Below are 17,753 nucleotides of genomic sequence, written 5' to 3' on the forward strand. Positions count from 1 at the left end.
ACACAACAAAGCTTTAATAATACTGATTCAAACGTTTGAGCTTTATTTATGATTATTATTATTATTATGAATTTATGATTTATCCTTATTTAGCTACCAAATGTTCCTCCTAAGTTTAATTGATAGCTAGCATTAGCTTCATCACTGCATAAGGTCCGATGTTTAAGCTACTTCAGCTCTATGGCGACACTAAGGTAAGAAACACTAAAGTGGAGTTTATGGTTATATAATGCTCACTCAGTCGCTAAATACCCACCTAAAATATTCAGTCTGTTACACAAACAATAAAACGATATCATACAATTTCACAAATTTATGCTTTAGCTATGTTAATGGTTTAGCTATATCGAACCTTTGCGAACTTAGCCACTCCATCTATGGCACCAAATGTCTCCAATTTCTTTAGCACAGGTTTAGTTTTTAAGCTTTAGTTTCAGTGATACGCAAGTTATGAAAACCAAAAAGCTTTAAAAAGTTTGATCTATGTTTCTTATTCAATATGTTAACAAATTAACTATTTTCATATTAATACAGGTATTACGATTGAGCTTTATTTAACCCATGCTAACACTTAAAGCTACGCTTTAGGAAATGTGTTATTTCTAAAACATATTCTTAATGTTTGTTGATCAGAATAAATATACAATAATTTTTGGTAATTGTATGAATTTACTTTTAACGGTCCAACAAATCCCGTCCTAAATGGGAAGCAAGAACCAATATCGAGCCTCTCGAAGTTTTCTCCTTTGCATTGTCGGGATTACGAAGTGGAATCACAAGAGAGCACCAGCAGGCAATTACTTCTTGTTTTTCCAATGTTGCTTCTTTTTAATGAAGTTTGGCCAGCGAAATCTGAGTAATACATCAAAGCGGGACCCAAGAAGCGCAGGATAATTGAATATGCTGCATTCATTCCACAACTGGGGACAGTAGAGGCCTCACTGCTCGACTAGGAAATCCCCCAAGAGGTCACGAAAATCGTGTACAAGCAGAGTGTTTAGGAAAACAAATTAAACACGAGACGAGGACATATACACGCTTTGCATATTTGCAAATGGCTGAAGTAATGAGAGACTGTGCACGAGTAAAACATCCTGGCACACAAAGAATGACAACTCTCTCAGGATGTATATGATTACAACGTCATTGAAGTGATTCTGCAACATTTTAGCAATGTTGAGATGTATATTCCGAACACCTGCTCACTCGACTCATTATAATGTAAACAGAAATCTGCGTTTTCATAACTCCTGGAGATTTGCAATATTTTTGGTATAACTAAGTTTTGTACACTTCCATAAGGAGGGTCATGAAGTCAGTTGCATTACTTTTACATTTACCTCTGAGCTAGGGCTTAAGCAAAGACTAATGATAGATGGGATTCATTTGTAACAGTCTCAACCTGCAACAGGTTTTGAGGGTCAGTTCCGAGGGTCTTGACCAAAACAGCGATAAATGAAAACATGTTCAAGGTCAATGTCCAACTTTCTAAATGTTTATTTTTAGATATAGCAAGTGCTTTGGTCCCTGTGACTGACGGAGGAAAGCAGATTTTGTGGAGCAGTGATGAAGACTAAAAACCAGAACGCTCAGCTGGCACGGTTCAGACACGGCGACTCGGGCATATTTGGGATCAGAGCCAAGCAAAAGAAAAGCTCTGAAGCTTTTCCAAAATGAATCGGGGCAGACACGACCCAAAAGCACTTAATTCCATTTAAACGTTATTTAGTCGATGGCAGCGGGCGATAAGGGCCCGACTGTTGAGCCAGTGTTGTATTACAGTCCTCGTGAGCTGAGCTGATGACCTTAAGCGCTTATGTGGGCTATTCTGAAGGCTCGGCCAAACACATTCTGGAGCAAATCTCAGACAGCTGGGTGTTGAAAGGGAATTTTAGTTACAGCATGGAGTCCAGGGTTCGACGGTAAAGTCAGTGCAGAAACTTGGCACATCTACTCGGTGTGGCCTTTAGGTTAAAAGGGTAAGCATAGAGCACATAGCAGCGGAGTGTCAATGCGAGCGGCCGTGTTTGCGCTCACATTTGTGAAGGCGCTGCAGCTGTGGGCACGAGGCCTCGACGTCCTCGTACCAGTCAGGACTCAGTGGAGCCTGCGACGTTACAGGCGCACCAGCACCGTCCTGATGACTGGAGCACATCGATGACGCCCCGGACTGTGTGGTGCGCAGCCCAGAATTAAAGACTGGCTTCTGAACAGAAGGAAGAACAATCTGCAGGCATTTATTCATCCATCTCTCGGCACCACATCTCACACACCAATAACCACCAGGATGAGCTCCACACACATCTGGACGTATTACTTTCAGCTTGGTTATTAAAGATTTTCGTTCCCACACAGTTTCAAGTGTGGGAAAATATCTGCTGGAGAGGAAATATCACCAACACCTATAAAACCCTTTTCCAAATGCTGTGAAACGGGATTCGAGTTTCACATTCAAGTGTGTGATTGTTAGTTTTCCATAGAATTATACTGTCTGGCTTTCCTTCTGTAATCGTCCTGTGTCCGTTTACAGAAACGCCGTTTCAAAAACCTCCAAAAACATGCATTATTTTTTTTTAGCATTTTCCATAAATTACTTTTTTGTAGCGGTTTAAGTTGTGTTTAATGTCAACCATTACTCTTTCTGTTGAAGGAGGAAAAATAGATGGTTCTTTAATGAAATTGAATATTATAATGACCCTCCGCACAATAATAGCCTCAGATTTTTTGACTGCCAATGTAGAATAGTCAGTCATCTGTATAAACAAGAACTTTTTTTTAAGAACAGTTATGCCACTTAAACATGTCAAGTTCTAAAAGAAAAATGTTTTAGTTACTCCACAAGGAGAGTTGAGGTCACACCATTATGAGGGAGATACATTCGGTAGAGGCCCAGGGGCTGACCCAGGACACTATAAAGAGAGAATTTGATCTTAGAGCCACTCAAGTTTCCCAAAGAAGAGCTGGATAAGGTTCATGGGAGGAGATAAGCCTATGCCTCTTTTCTTCAACTGCTTCCCCCTCAACCTAACTTTAGAATAGATGCAGGACTGAGTAATGACAAAGAGAACATGAGGCCACTATCAAGCCACTAAAGCCTTTTAAACTTCACTGATTAAATTGTGATTTATTTTCACAAAAAAGTAAGAATAAAATAATCAAACCATGGAAATGTCATCTAGTTTTTCCTTTTCAGAGGCATCACATTCTTGATGAAGTTGATGTCATATTTTATTTTGAACATTTGAAATAATATATATAAAGGAAAATGCAGAAAAAGTGCAAGAAATTAACAATTACTGATATAGTTTGTGTTTAAAAACAGGCACATCATATATATGCCCATATTAGATTTTTCCTTTTGCTAGAATATAAAAAGTGTTTTTAAAAGTATATTTAAAAGTGACTGTTTAATTGAGAATTGTCCATGTTTTAATATTGATTACTAATCAGTCTGTCTTTAATTTTAATAACAAAGCAATATTGAAAAGTCAATATTCTTGGATCACTTAATAAATAAAGAATGATAAACGATGAAATTGTTATCATGCGCACTGAGCTAAAGTGGTAGTTTTTATCAACATGTTTACAAAAATACCATAACAAGACATGATTGTGTGTATCCTCATTCCCCATGCATGTTTAAATATCACCATGGTAACCAGCTGATGGTGGGCGTAGCAGTCGAACCCTCATAATAGATCTTTACGTTCTCCTCACGTTAATTAGCTCTTAAAGAAACTTCTACGACAAAGTTTTGCTTCCCCTCTTGAGTGATAAAACAGACTTCATATGAAAGAAGATTTAAGCTTAAGATTAAGGGAGACTTGTCACTGGGGACTCTGGACTACGACAGCGCAGCTATAGAGTGGGAGGAACCATAGACATGAATCAACTAATTAGCACTCTCTCTTCTTTCTGCTAATTTAATCTGTCGCTCCGATGGAGTCTCGTCCTGTCAGCTCCAACCAAAGACAAGTTTAGCATCTCAAAAGTGTATCCAGGACCTGCCATGAGGGGCTGATAGAATGACCGTGGGGGATCCGGGGAGAAAATAGGAGACGGCCTCTTAATGGCATCTCTCGGTGATGGAGTGAAAGACTTTTTTTTTTTATTCACACCATCTTCACTGGAGCATGATGGGAGAAGCCTGACCCAAAGCTCAACACTGAAGCTTTGTGTCGTCCTTCTACTCAGCACTTCTTCACACCACCACTGCCCAGATGTTCGACCACATCCCACCAGTCCACCTCTATCAGCAGTTTCTCCTCCGTCAAGAAGCCAAACTGAGTTTCCAAAGAGAAGAAACCTTCACTTTGAGACACATCCTTGATTTAAATAAATAAATGGATTTGACTGAAAGCTGAGCCACATTTGAACAAACTGGCCATTTATCCTATCCCAAAAAAGTTTACATTTCTCATGGACATGGGACTAAATGTGTAAGGTGTTCCATTTATTAGCCAAGTTTGTCTTTAAAATAGCATCAATACTTATTAAAAATAAAATAAAATTCATGTCGACTAAGGGTTGAGATTTCCGGGTTAATATCGCAAGCGCTTCCAGAGTGCATACACTGGAATGTACCCAGACTATCTCCACTACTTCCTGTTTATATCGATTGTTATTCTTTACACGTCTGCTACAAACTGCATAACATATTGTTTTCTTTTAGGCTACAATACAAGCTGGAAGTTACAGAAGAGCAGAATGGAGATATTTGGATTTTCTACAAGTGCGTCATTTTAGTCGGTCCACTGAGTTAACTCTAAAAAGGGACAGATTACTAATTACTTATTAATAATCCAAAACCTTAGACGACTTGATGGTCAGTAGAAAATAAGGGAAGTTTAAATTTTGGGTGAACTAACCATTTTACAGACTGTAAGAAGAGTCATGAAAAAGAACCATTTTAATTGCAATTGAATAGTTTAAAAAAATCTACAATTATAAAAAAATATTTGACAAATTAATTAAGATATAATTGTCCTGCATCTATTAATTTACTCGAATCCATTTCGTGTTCTTATAATAAAGCCTTTCATTAGTTGGTGCCACCGGCAGAAACAACCACTCGGTTCCCTAGCTGTAAAGCCTTTTTTTTACATTCACAGATCTCCCAGAGGCGAAGCCTGGTGGGAGTTCCTGAACATGCAGATCTCTACCAAACCTCTAATTTACTCAGCACTTCTTCTTCGCACCACCCGCCCCCCCCAAATGTTCCCCCTTGAGGACCCTCGTCAGAGTTGTCCACCACCATCAGCAGTTTCTCCACCATCAGGAGCCCACTGTATTATTCATCCTGGACAAGGATCAAAAGTATTCCCGAGACTGGTGTATCATAGGATGTTTGACTGCTCCATCCTCGGTACCCCAGCCCCCCCTCCCACACCCAGTGGATGTCTTTGTGTAGCCGCACCCCCGCCTTCCTTTAGCGCTCCTCACACACACCCTCAACCCGTGCTCAAAGCGCTCCCCTCCTCCATGCCTCACAATCAGCCTGTTAAGGCGACACAATGCCGTCTCCCCACAGGCTTTTTCTGCGTGTCGGCGAGCTTTATTTAAAGAAAGCTACGTCTTGACCAGTCACAGAGAAGGCAAGTCTTTTTTAAAAAAAATGGGCCAAAACAAAACAGGAGGGGGATGGGGAGAAGATGAAGAGGTACAAAAAAAACCTTTTTGTCACCTCACTTATCAACCGGAGGTGGGATCCATCACTATGTCACAATGTGATCCTATATCAAAGATAGGCTCTCTAATTGTATGTTTTAAGAAACAGCAAGAAAATCACTTGCATGTTGTGTATTATATCACTTCTATGAGTCTACCCAGTGCTTTTTTTTCTTGCCTCCAAGTGTGCCATCAGTGAACTCAGACAGGCTCCAGATCGAACCATTCATCCTCCAAGAACACGCCATTCATCACCTCCACAACGGCTGGCAATAAGGAATGTTTGTCCTCCAAGTCGACTGTCAGAATAAGATGCATTAACTATTCTGACCGACCCCGAGTCTAATAGAGCGGTCAAGCCCACTGCTGCCGAGAATCTGTCAATTCCTGCCTAAAAGGACTCAATCACAGACCCTTCGCAGTGCGTTTTCAGAACAGACTCGGCTCTCATGTGTGCGCGGAAGAGGAGATTTCGCATGAATACAACAAGAGTTTTGATGGGAAATTGATTTTGTTTTTCATTACTTGACCTAAAAGTTCATACTGCTCATGTGGAACGTGAAGGTTTAATATTAAGGGGCAAGAAAAATACCCTGAAGGCCTAGATCAGACATGAGTCAGGGAGAGAAGTTTGTCGACCAAAGTTAGTTTGGACTGATGTGTGCAAGAGACAGTGGACATGAAGGACAAAAAGAGACGCTGATTTGCTGTGAAGTATTCTTAAAGAAAATAAAAAGAGAAGATCATATAATTCCAGCGCGTATCATCCAGACCGAAGCCGTGGCTAATCCCTAACAACCCACTTCACAGGGATCTGCTCATTAATCCAATTAAACAGGGTCATTAAAGGGATAGCAGATCATTAAACGCAGCCGCGTTAATTGATCAGCCCTCAAACCAAAACGCCTTGAAATATTTATCTCTTCAGTTGATTTTTCGTTAGAGTTCTCGTAAGCAAGGAAGCAGCGCCCAACAAATTCCTCCATGTAGTTTCAGAAAGACAAAACCACAGTAATCCTGGATCTCTTAGGAATCAGATCAATGAGTTTTAGCTCGAGTTCTGGATATACAGCTTCAAGATGGTGCAAACTAATATTTTCTTTTTTATCATACTCTTCTAAGTTGAGGGATTTATGTACAGATACTTGCTTTCTAAAGACAAACTATCTTTCCTGATGGAACTTCCTCTGATGAACAGACTGGCTGACAAAACTATACATGTGTATATAGGACAAACCTAAAAAAAAAGATGGGTTAGAGTTGTTTTCCTAAATTTAGGATACAAAATAGCGGCTGGATGACCATGAAAGGACTCCCTGTCATTTCTCTAAATGTCCCCTCATCCTTCAGCGTTGGACAATCCATCCAGAGCACTGTTGACCACTGGGGGTGTCGACCCCTCTAATCAACTCCCAACCCCCCAAAGGCGAGTCGCCCAGGTCTTGACAAATTGACTCGTAAGTGCTAATAAATGGCAGAACCTGTCCACCGCTTACATCTTTGACATGGCAGAGCCAATTAGAGAGCGGCGAGAACAGGTGAGAGCCGTCACTGTCTCCATGCCACCCTCCCGCAGGAAAGTGCATTCATTAGCCGTCCTCACTTAGCTTCTTGCTATTTCTGATGATACCTAATCATGTTTATTTTAATTATCAAGTCTGAGATAAAGTTATTAAATGGCTTTAATTTAAGTGAGCACATGCTAATAGAATGCAAATTAGAGAAATATTTAACTTTAGAGATTTAAATCAAATGTTTATAAGTCATAAAATTAGGCAACATGGTCGAATTTGTGCAGCAAAATAAAGTTTTTTCCCTTTTTTAAATTAGTAGTAAAGCACAAAACTCCCACTTTGGTCCAAAAGCCAATCCATTGGCGGTTTTTGGTCCATTATTTAATGAAATAATAATGGGATATGGTAGCTCCTAAACAGATATTTTGCTCCTCTTACTGTGTTATAAAATATTTTTTTTACAACCTCTGAATTCTGCTGCTAGCAAACAAGTTATTTGGCATTTAAGAAAGACTTTAGCGGTTTAATAATACGTCTAAAAATTACTCAGATGAAAATTGTTTTGGCAAAAGAAATAGGTTCATGGAAATAATGTTTTTGTTAGCGTTTTTTCTCTGTGACTGTCGAATTTGCTTTTTGACATTTTTAATAAAAACAAATAAACAGCAAAGACAATAACAGCTGTATAAATTCAGCATTTCAATTTACAGTGCGGTTCATTTCTGTAGACGATGTTGACAGCTTCAACCTCAACACTGCTAAATTCATTTAAACTCAACACGAATGTGGATTTTATTTAGTAAGTTCTAACAAAGAAAGACATTTTTGCTATATTAAAGTCAATTATTGCCCTCTTTGGACTTTTCAAAATGTATTTTGTGGTTCTCATCTATTTATTTTATTCCCTGTTGTCAGCTATTCACAGTTTAAGAGACTACAGAAGTGTAAGCATGACACAAAACCAACATTCATCTGAGTGGAAACACGTTACCAAATGTAAACGTCCCTCTTCTCATAAAGTTCAGCGATGAGTGCAGGAGTTGTCGTCACCTCTTGACCTCATCTGAACGACACCCAGGAGGTGAGACCGAGGTCTAATAAACACTCTGAAGACAGATAACAGCCGTTGAGAGTGCGGCGGCAAGACAGATCATCTGATAGCACAGTGCGACGTGACAGATAAAGGAGCCTTTTACGACCTTGAGCGAAAAAAGTTGAAGCCACCAACAAAAAGTGGTGAGTGTGGAAGTCGCGTTCTGACGCCAGCATTAAGTTCTTAACCTTCCAATTAGCAGCGGATATGGAATCTTTTTGCTGGCAAAAGAGGAGAGTAATCCAATTTCCCTGACACTGGTGTTTAATCCAGAACCAATCCTTTGAGAAGCCACTGTTCACTCCTCCATTAGCTCTTCTCACGCCTCTTCACTGAAGGAACATGCAGCACAAGACATCCCCATAGCTGGACGTAATTGGACACCCCTGAGTCTCTCTCACAAGACGGGACCATTACCGGCTCAGCTCAGGCTGGTGCTAGATGGAGCCACCACCTAGTTCTCGGCGCTCACCTTTGACCCCCACTTCCTGTTTGGGTGCTTATTTGCTCCGTGGGTTCAAGTAACACTGACACATGAGTGTGAAAATATTTTGGTTCGTAGCGAGCGGTGTTGCTACAACTCCTTAAAATTAGAATGGATTAAGACGTCACACTTATTTAAGGCGGAATACTGACAGATTATACATTCTCTTGGTTCACAAACCCTTTCTTTCTTTAGATGCTGAATTAGAAAAAACTGAAGTACAACATAAACAAACACTTCATTATAATATAAGTCCCATCCAAAAAGAAATGGAAACAATTCTGACCTAAGTATAACAAAGTGACTTGAACACATCTGTTTAAAGTTTTGGTCATTATTCATGTATTTATATATTCTTATTTTAATGAGCATATAGCACTTCAAAATGTATGATGAAGCAATTTGCTTAGCAAAAAAGTAGCTTGTAGTTTAACAATGACAATGTTGATTCATTTTTCTTTAATCTAAAACAATATTTTCATAATTGATGTTATGATTGATTGATTTGTATGTTGACAAACAATCATTATCAAGGTTTTCTTGTTTTTAAGATAAACAGAATGCATCAAGAGGCGGAACACAGTAGCTAGCTAGCTTCCTCTCTGGAAAATAGTTTTCAGTGTATTTCGCTGAAAATTCTTTTCACTTTTTAGCGGTAATATCATTCTGTCACACTTATTATCTTCCGCAGCTGTCCCTATGTTTTACTCCACTCCCTTGACTATTTTTGAGTTAAGAGTTGGAAAAGCATGTTTTCTATCAGCCTGTGAATTTGTCTCTTTGTAGTTGTCCTTGTTCCTTCTTTTATTTTTTAAGCTGAATGGACAAACCTTGGGTGGTCACTGGCCTCAATCCTTGTTGCAGAAGCCATGAGTTATGAGAGGTAATGAGTTTCTATTGATATCATTTGCACCTGAGCTACCATGGTGATCACTCTTTGGTCTCCTCTGATCAAGACGGGAGAATATTTCTCCTTTAACCCAGATGTCACTTTTGACAATATTTTTATTTTCACTACTTGTTTCACCCTCACTTTTGAAAAGATGTGGCCTACTTGCTGCGATTCAAAAACACTTCTCCTAATGTCTTTCAACAGGGATCCAGACTTCCTCTTAACAACTGACCTGGAAACTCCTTCCATCATGGTTGAGGAGCTTCTTAAAGATGACCATGTGATGCTTGAAGAGGAATAACGCGCAACAGAATTAGGAACAATGGAGCGCTGCTGAAGACCCACATATGTTGGAAAACAAGAGCATGTGATGCAGAAGGACATTTGCAAGGAAAATGATGCAGTCAGCGAGTAGCATCATACATGTGCAGAGGCGTGACATATATGGAAACCAGGCCTCTGCTGAGACCCACGCTGTCCGTTTGACCGATGATAGTGCCGCTCTACGCTGATCCCACATGACTCTGGTGGGCGCAGAAGTTAAGAGTATGGAAGCGATAATGGAGGAGAGAAAATGGCAACAGAACACTCATTCTATAAACTTTTCTTATTTTTTATCCTCCACATGACCCATGTCTTCCACCCTGTGGTATCTGTAAACATATCTGGAACACCTTCGTTTCTAACTTCTCTTTCAACATTCGTCCCAAGTGCTTTGTAGAAAAAAATCTACTCCAAGTGTCTGAGAAATTACTCAGCTCCAACCAATCTACAACAAAAACACTATGTTTAATTGCTGTTAAAACTCCTGTTATTCTCCAATCAATTCTCACGTTACTTGTGAACAAGACCCATATATATGCACAGGAAAGATGAGTAGTAAGTAAAGAAAGTGACTCTGAGATATATAGAATATTTTAGTCATTGCTGTGTAAATTAATGTACAAAGGAGGTTTATGGCTCTTTTAGAGGTTTTAGACTTAAGATTTTCCACTTTTTGTTGTTAAATACTGACTATAACTTATCCAATTACTCATGACCAAAATCCCACAACTTCATGCAAATGCATGGAAACACCAAAAATAAACATTTATGTCCTTAAATAAAAAAAAGAAAAACTTAAGTTTGAATGTGATATAAACGAAAATATATGTTTTCGAATTAAAAGTATACTTTAAGCCTTGTTTGAACTTCACAGATTATTTATATTAACATCAAGTCAGCGTTAAAACATTGAAAGTTGTGATGAGACGCATATTTTGCTGTCTAATAAATTCAATTTAAATCTTTTATACACTTTAATTAGAAAATTAATTTGGCACTTTTAAATCAAAACTATCCTCTAAAAGATCGTTTAGATCATGATTGTTTTGTAACTTTTCAAGCCTCTCATCAGACGCACTTACCTGAGCACACATGGAGAATTCCTATAAGAAATACAAATCCAATAGAAGCTGGAGACATCATTTAAATTTCTTGAGTAATCCAGATTATTCACTGAGCTGTCGGGGCACCCGCTCCTTCATGCTAAAACTGAACAAATCCAGGGAGCTTTCTTAAATCAAACAAGAAGTGTGCGAAGGCTCCGAAATTCCAGGAGGAAAGTTGAGCGTCTCAAAACATCCCGAATCTCTTTTTCTCGCGCGCTCCCGAGCCTGGAAATCCAAGTTTTGAAAAAAAAAAGCCCAAAGTGAAGAGTGGATGTGTTGTATCCTTGCAGTCACATTATCTCTGCGCACTTCTGGATCTGTCACTGAAGATCGCAAACTTCATCCACCGGATCCAGGCGCAAGAACACAAGGGAAGGAGGAATCAGCGCAACTTTTCCATCACTTTCAGTCCAGCCGCAGAATCCCGTGAATCTCGCTCAAAAAAGATGGAAAAGAGTCTTTTACGCAGCGTTTGGAAGAAGGAGCGCGGCTCGTCGGTTGGTATGCGCCTCCGTCTCTACCCCCCATCCACGGACACGCTTCTTCCCACTGAGGAAATTTAACCTCTTCCCCGCTGGATCCCATTGACTATACCTTCACTCCTACCTCAGCCTGCCTCGCACAAACTCAAGTTAAACATCTACAAGTGACAGAAAACGATTTAATACACTTCATCTAAACATTTCATTGATAATAAAATATAATTTGAAATTTTTTCCCATTTAATCATTTTATTATTTGACCTTTTATCGTAAACTATTTACTAAAACTATAATATCTATATATATATATATATAGATATTAAACATTAACATCTACTTTGGATCATAATTTTTATAACACGCATCTGTAGCTTATTGGAGTTGCATGTCTATGTGTAATGACGCCCCTAGCGGTGAATACAGTTAAACTACAGACATTAAAGCATATTTTTAATTATAATGCTGGGACTATTACTATTTCTATCTAATCGACTATGATTGTCCATAACTCAGTCTCACTGTTTCTGAATGACGTGGGTTGATTTACTTCTTCCACATGAGCTATGACTCATGAAGCACAAGATGTTCCCACAGCCAGATGGTTTGGAGTTGTTGTCTCTACTTTAACTTCCACTAGAAAGCAACTGGATGTCTGAAGTAGCCTCTTATTTCAATGTGTGGAAGTAGATGCTCTACTCCGAGTCCCCAATGACAAACTTGAGCAACCACCAAAGATAAAAAAAAAGATAAAAGTTTTAATCGCACTAACCTTAATCACTTGTGACCATCAAGGGGTTTTGTTTTATATTTTTTATTCAGCTATTTCTCCATACTTACCCCCTGTGATCTTTATTAAAGCATTTATTTCCTAAAATATATAAGTCAACAAAATGATTTATATTTATTAATTAGCAAAAAAAAAAGGTGATTGATTTTATTCATTTTTATAACTTTATTATTTTTATAGAAGTTGTAAAAACAAGTACAATGACCTTTATCCTAACACATTTTATTTTTTATTTTTCTTCACAAACTAACTTCTTACTTAGTTGAACATAAAAAAAAGTCATATAAATAAAATAATGTCGTCTCTGTAGCTTTTTTTATTCGGTTTCATCTCCCCTACTTTTTGTTCTTCATGCAAACGCCTACACTCACATCATCTTATAGTGAAAAAACATTACAAATTGTTAGCACCTTTGTAAATAAATGTTTTATACCTTTTATGGGTCTTTATAACGCAGCATAAAAAAGAACATTAAGTCACACTAATAGTGACTGAGCACCTGTTATCTGTTGCCAGGTTAATTATTCAACACAAGTCAATGTGTTTTTAAATAATTCACGTGATGGTTAATTACTTTACAGTGAAAACAACAGCACGACCTCAGAGTCACTCTCACATTTTTGGACAAGACAACATGTGTTTTTTTAGTACATAAATATGCATTGTACTTCAGGTGAGAGTTGAACCAGTGACCTGATTCCACATGGTTACGTCACTCCTAATAATGTCTCCATCAACATCACCTCCTCACCAGCGAGCTTCAAAGTACTGCTGGGCTCACGCCGTTGGAGAGAATTTGTTACCGAAGCGCGCCCTCTAGCGGAAGCTATATTCACCTACACCAGTTTTTATGGTTTCCTTTCTTTCAACAACAATGGAGAGAACAACACATGAATTAACACAGTTTTATCTAATATATAATTGATTATTTTCGTCGATTCACCTCCATCTACCTAATTTGCTTTTATCCTCCATTTTATTCAAGCCTTGCCTCCATTCTTTCCTTTCCCACCTACTTCTTGCTTTTCCTTTCTCTATATTCATCTTCCTCTATATCTACCTTTAGCATTCAAACACGTGTTTTTTCCACACATTTTTTTCTAAATTCCATTGCTCCTCCATTTCACTTCCTTACCTTAATAGTATTTCCTTCATTTATTTCATCGTCTCTCTGTTCCACACTTCTCTTCACCTCCCTCATTTATTTACTTAAACCTGAGCTTCCCATGAAAAAGATTTAGGGATGTTAATGGCTCTACTCCATGTCTCAGATGACTGAGCTCCATATATCATGATACAGTGCCTTAATTCTGAAAAGCCACTTGATGGCACTCACTGCTTTAAAATATTTGGCACTTATATACTATATTCAATGGCGTCCTTTTCCATGTTAGAGTGCCCACTAGTGGCTTCTCATAATGACAGGTGAGCATGGTACAATTTTTCTGTTTTTTTTTTACAAACGTAATCCTGAGATAAGACCAGGTTTAATAACTAGTGAAGGACTGATGAAGCTTCATGAAGCAGTGTCATTATTTTTTTAGTCCCCTAGATGGCAGTCTCTGAACTATTTTCCTATGTTTTGAACAACTGTTCTAATGAAACATCGCATCATTTTTAAACTAATGGCACCAACTACTGGTCTCTAAACAACATGACACTGTTTCATGAAGCTTCATCTGCCCATCACTATTAATAACAACATTATATAATCAACTACTGACCAGATGCAGCACCGACTAAGCAGTTAACATGATAGCTAAGAGACACACCAAACCTTCATGAAGCTAAAGCAGTAGTTGGCAACTTAAAAGAGCTATTAAGGATGATTCCCCGCCAAATTAAAACTCACTCAGAGCCACATAATCAATTTACTGATAAATAGAAGGTTAAAGGTCTTTTACAATTTATATACCAAATTATATTAAAACAAAAAACGTTGAAAACCACATTGAAAAGAAAAAAAAGCTTCTTTTTTTCTTTTTTACATTTCTGAGTTAAAATGTAGTGTAGGTCTTGTCTTCAATAAATAATGCTGCATAGGGTTTTTTTTCCTTTACATTATTTTTCCCACCACACATTTTATTCAGACTGTACACAACAGGAGACACATGCTTGCTCAAAATACTGGATCTGAGAAACATTTGAAAAGTCAAATTTAAACCGACCGAAACATGAAAGTTTTTGTTATTCTTCACTCTGAACAGTCGATGACTGTAGTATTGAATTGAACACTGAAAATTACATTTGGAATGCAAAGAAGATGAGTGTCCGTAATATCAGTGACACACTGATAATACAAACAAAATTAAGTATAGTTTCATTTTCGCTACAGTGTCTCTTATCAATATTTAATCAGAGTAATTTCAATCAATATGGAAGATAATTTAGAGAATCATCACAAATGATATAAAGTTTTGAAGCTGTTAGTTTCATATCCTTCCAATTCATCCAGTCCTTTCGGTATTTGTCACACTGTTACACTGAAATACATTATTTCTGTATTGATTAGGAGAGTCTGAAATGTGTTCTGTTTTGAAAAAAGACCAGATTATTTCCTAGGTAACATTAGTCTTTAACTCAAGTCTAGAAGTTTGTCAAGCTTCTGAAAAAAAGGTTTTGGACTATTGTATCATATCATTTCCCTAGAGATAAGCTTCAAAAATTGTTCCAATAATCCACAGTCCTAGTACTGGTGGTCATTATCTTTAGCCACTATCAAATAGCTCTCAAGGTCTATCATGATATCCTGGACAGGTCCGGACTCCAGGAGGAGTGGTTGTTGTGGTGATGTAAAGGAGCAGCTTTTTTTGGTAAAACAAGTCTTGTCTTTCAAATGTATCATAATCATCACTTACTGTGAGACACCTGGTCACATTTGTGTTGTTTGCCGTGTCGCTGATTCGGTTGTTTTTTGTTGAACCCAAAGTTTTTATTAATCCTTTTGCACCCGGAAAGGAGCTTGGCCCGCGAAGGACCGTTATGGTCCTTAGGAACTCCAAGCATGACGAACATGGCGAACAACACCACAAGCGTCATCTGCATGGCGACGACTCATAAGGCTGTGCTGGTAAGAATCTTGTCTCCACCGGTGTGTTCCATTATTCCTGATAGCAACTAGTAAACTGTTGATATCGTGTGTTGAACCTCCAGGCTGCTAGACTCCTAAACCTCCACGCATTTCTCCCCTGGATCCACGTTCTCACCCCAGAGCATGATGGGATCTTAATGAGAGCAACACAATGTCTACAGCGAAGCTGGCGCCCATCATCCACCTCTTCATCCCATCCCTCAATGACCCGTCTGTGTCCAACCCAAGCCTTTTCTCCTCACTTCTCTATCGCTATTCACCAGGAGTTTGCGGTCGTTCCATCTTTTCTCATCATGTTTCTATGTCTGCAGCGGGACGGGGGATCCTGTAGGCCGCACGCTGGGACGCTTTTCAGAATGTGTTGGACCCCTCACAAAACCCGGGCCCCTCTACGAGAGAGGTGAAGGGGTGACATGCAGGCAGGGGGGACGTGAAAAGAACTCAAGTTTTTATTTTCCCTTGACTAAGACGATTAAATTGCTTTGATTGCAGAACCAAACATTCCCACCAGTTCCCACAATATTCATTGAAAACATAAATGAAAGTGTAAAGTTTCCATTTATAAATTAGCCACAACTTTAAACTTGAAGCCACCAAACTGAAGCCCAACTTCCCCTCTTAATATTCACTCTGGAATTCTGTTTGATGATAGATGCACCAGTCTCGGATCTTTTCCTTAAAAAGGAACATATTTTTCTATTCCATTTCGTTTTCAAAAAAAGTGCATTGTGGACCTACTTCAGGTGTCCAAACAAAACCACAGGCAGCCATTGAAGACTATGTAGCAAAAATACCACTTCTGTATTTCGCCTTATAAAAGCTCTCGCATGGTGTATATAAAAGATGTTGCTGCTGGATACACAAAATAGCATCAGTATATAATGGTAGGTAAGATAAAAGTGGAGATGTTGGTATGAACCGACACGAGATTGAGCTCTTATTATGTTCCTCGAACATGTTTGTAACTATCAAAGTTGAACCGACAGGACTCCACTGATCCACCTAGATCTGAAGTTTTCCTCTTTGTAGTTGCTAAAATGATTTGTTTTGACGGTAACTTTCAGTCATAAAGCATCAAGATCCCCGCAACAATGAGTTTATCCTTCATGTTCCTTCAACAGTGTAGTCATGATTCTGATTGGATAAAGTTCCTCTAATTTCAAGATGAAGTCCAAAATCTTTGGACATTTTGATGACTCAAGAATTACCTTAAAAGTGCCCCCTACAAGGCATCTAATCCGAGGCCATGATCTCTACCTACCGCACATATATATAGACTCTACATATTTGGTGTGAACCACCCTTGGAAAATCCAGATACCTAGACAATTGCACCTTTGGACAATCAAGGGTGAAACACTAGTTCACATCACAATAGAGTGGAAGCAACCCTACATTCCCCCTAAAGGAAGAAGGCAAACATATGGGTTAGCACTTACACAACTCTCTCTTTCAACAATGGAGAACTGGACATTCTTTATGACTTCCTGCAGGAAGTAAGTGCAGCATGATTTATCCGCCCGGTCATGGCATCCGCTCATGACACGCTGTTAACCGAGGACAGACAATGAGTGAGAGGCTGGAGGACAAGAAGTCAGAGAAGCGAGGAGAGATGACCCGGCGTCCTGCTGGAGCCGGATCACCTTGTGTGGAAGAGGCAACAAATCATCTCTGATTGCACAGCGAGGGAGTTCCGAGGCACCTGGAGCACAAACAGCTCTACATGTCGCTACAAAGATCTAAAATATGCCACATTTTGACAGGACAAACAAAAGACTTTCAAAGAGTCTCGACTCTTTTTTGACAGGTAGGTGCCGCCGAAGAAAGAGGTTGATTGAAATCGCATCTGGTCAGTCCAACTCTCCGCACAGCGCACAACACTGGCTTTCACGTTTCCAGACGGAAATATCTGTGATTGACAAGCAATTCTCCTGAAACTCTGCTCCAGCCGAAGAATTTAAGAGTAAAAATAAATACAGTTGAACCTTATACTAAGAATATCTTAGTGAGAATGTGCCATTGACAAAAAAAGAAGTAAAGAAGAATATAACTTTTCATTATGGAAGCTACAAAATCAACTTGTAGATTTCATGATGAAGTCATGGCCAAACCTGTGTTATTACTGGCCCTGAATCAGACTCAGGTCTTTGACGGAACCTCCTGAGACGAGCGAGGAATAAGAAATCAAACATTCTCCAATGTGAATTATGAAAGTTTGACTTTTCCATTGTATCTTTCCTCCCAAAAGACTTTCAGATTTAAATGATTTGTCCTTCCTACACTGCTCTTTTTTAGCACGCCCATCGTTCTATTT

General features: G+C 38.8%; 1 protein-coding gene across 4 annotated transcripts in view; it reads right to left on the bottom strand.

The window, feature by feature from the left end:
• The window catches only part of robo1 (roundabout, axon guidance receptor, homolog 1 (Drosophila)), a 255,460-nt gene that overhangs the window by 130,180 nt on the left and 107,527 nt on the right, over nt 1-17,753 (bottom strand). The window contains exon 1 of one of the 4 annotated variants that reach the window (XM_087795573.1): nt 11,057-11,587. The exons of the other annotated variants lie outside the window; for them this stretch is intronic. Within the exon in view, the coding sequence (XP_087651699.1) occupies nt 11,057-11,117 (61 nt within the window). The 5' untranslated portion in view covers nt 11,118-11,587. Of the gene's footprint in view, nt 1-11,056; nt 11,588-17,753 lie in introns of those variants that run through there. 4 annotated transcript variants of the gene reach the window in all.

Source organism: Callionymus lyra, chromosome 7, assembly GCF_982586985.1.
Source record: "Callionymus lyra chromosome 7, fCalLyr1.hap1.1, whole genome shotgun sequence".
NCBI lineage: Eukaryota > Metazoa > Chordata > Actinopteri > Syngnathiformes > Callionymidae > Callionymus > Callionymus lyra.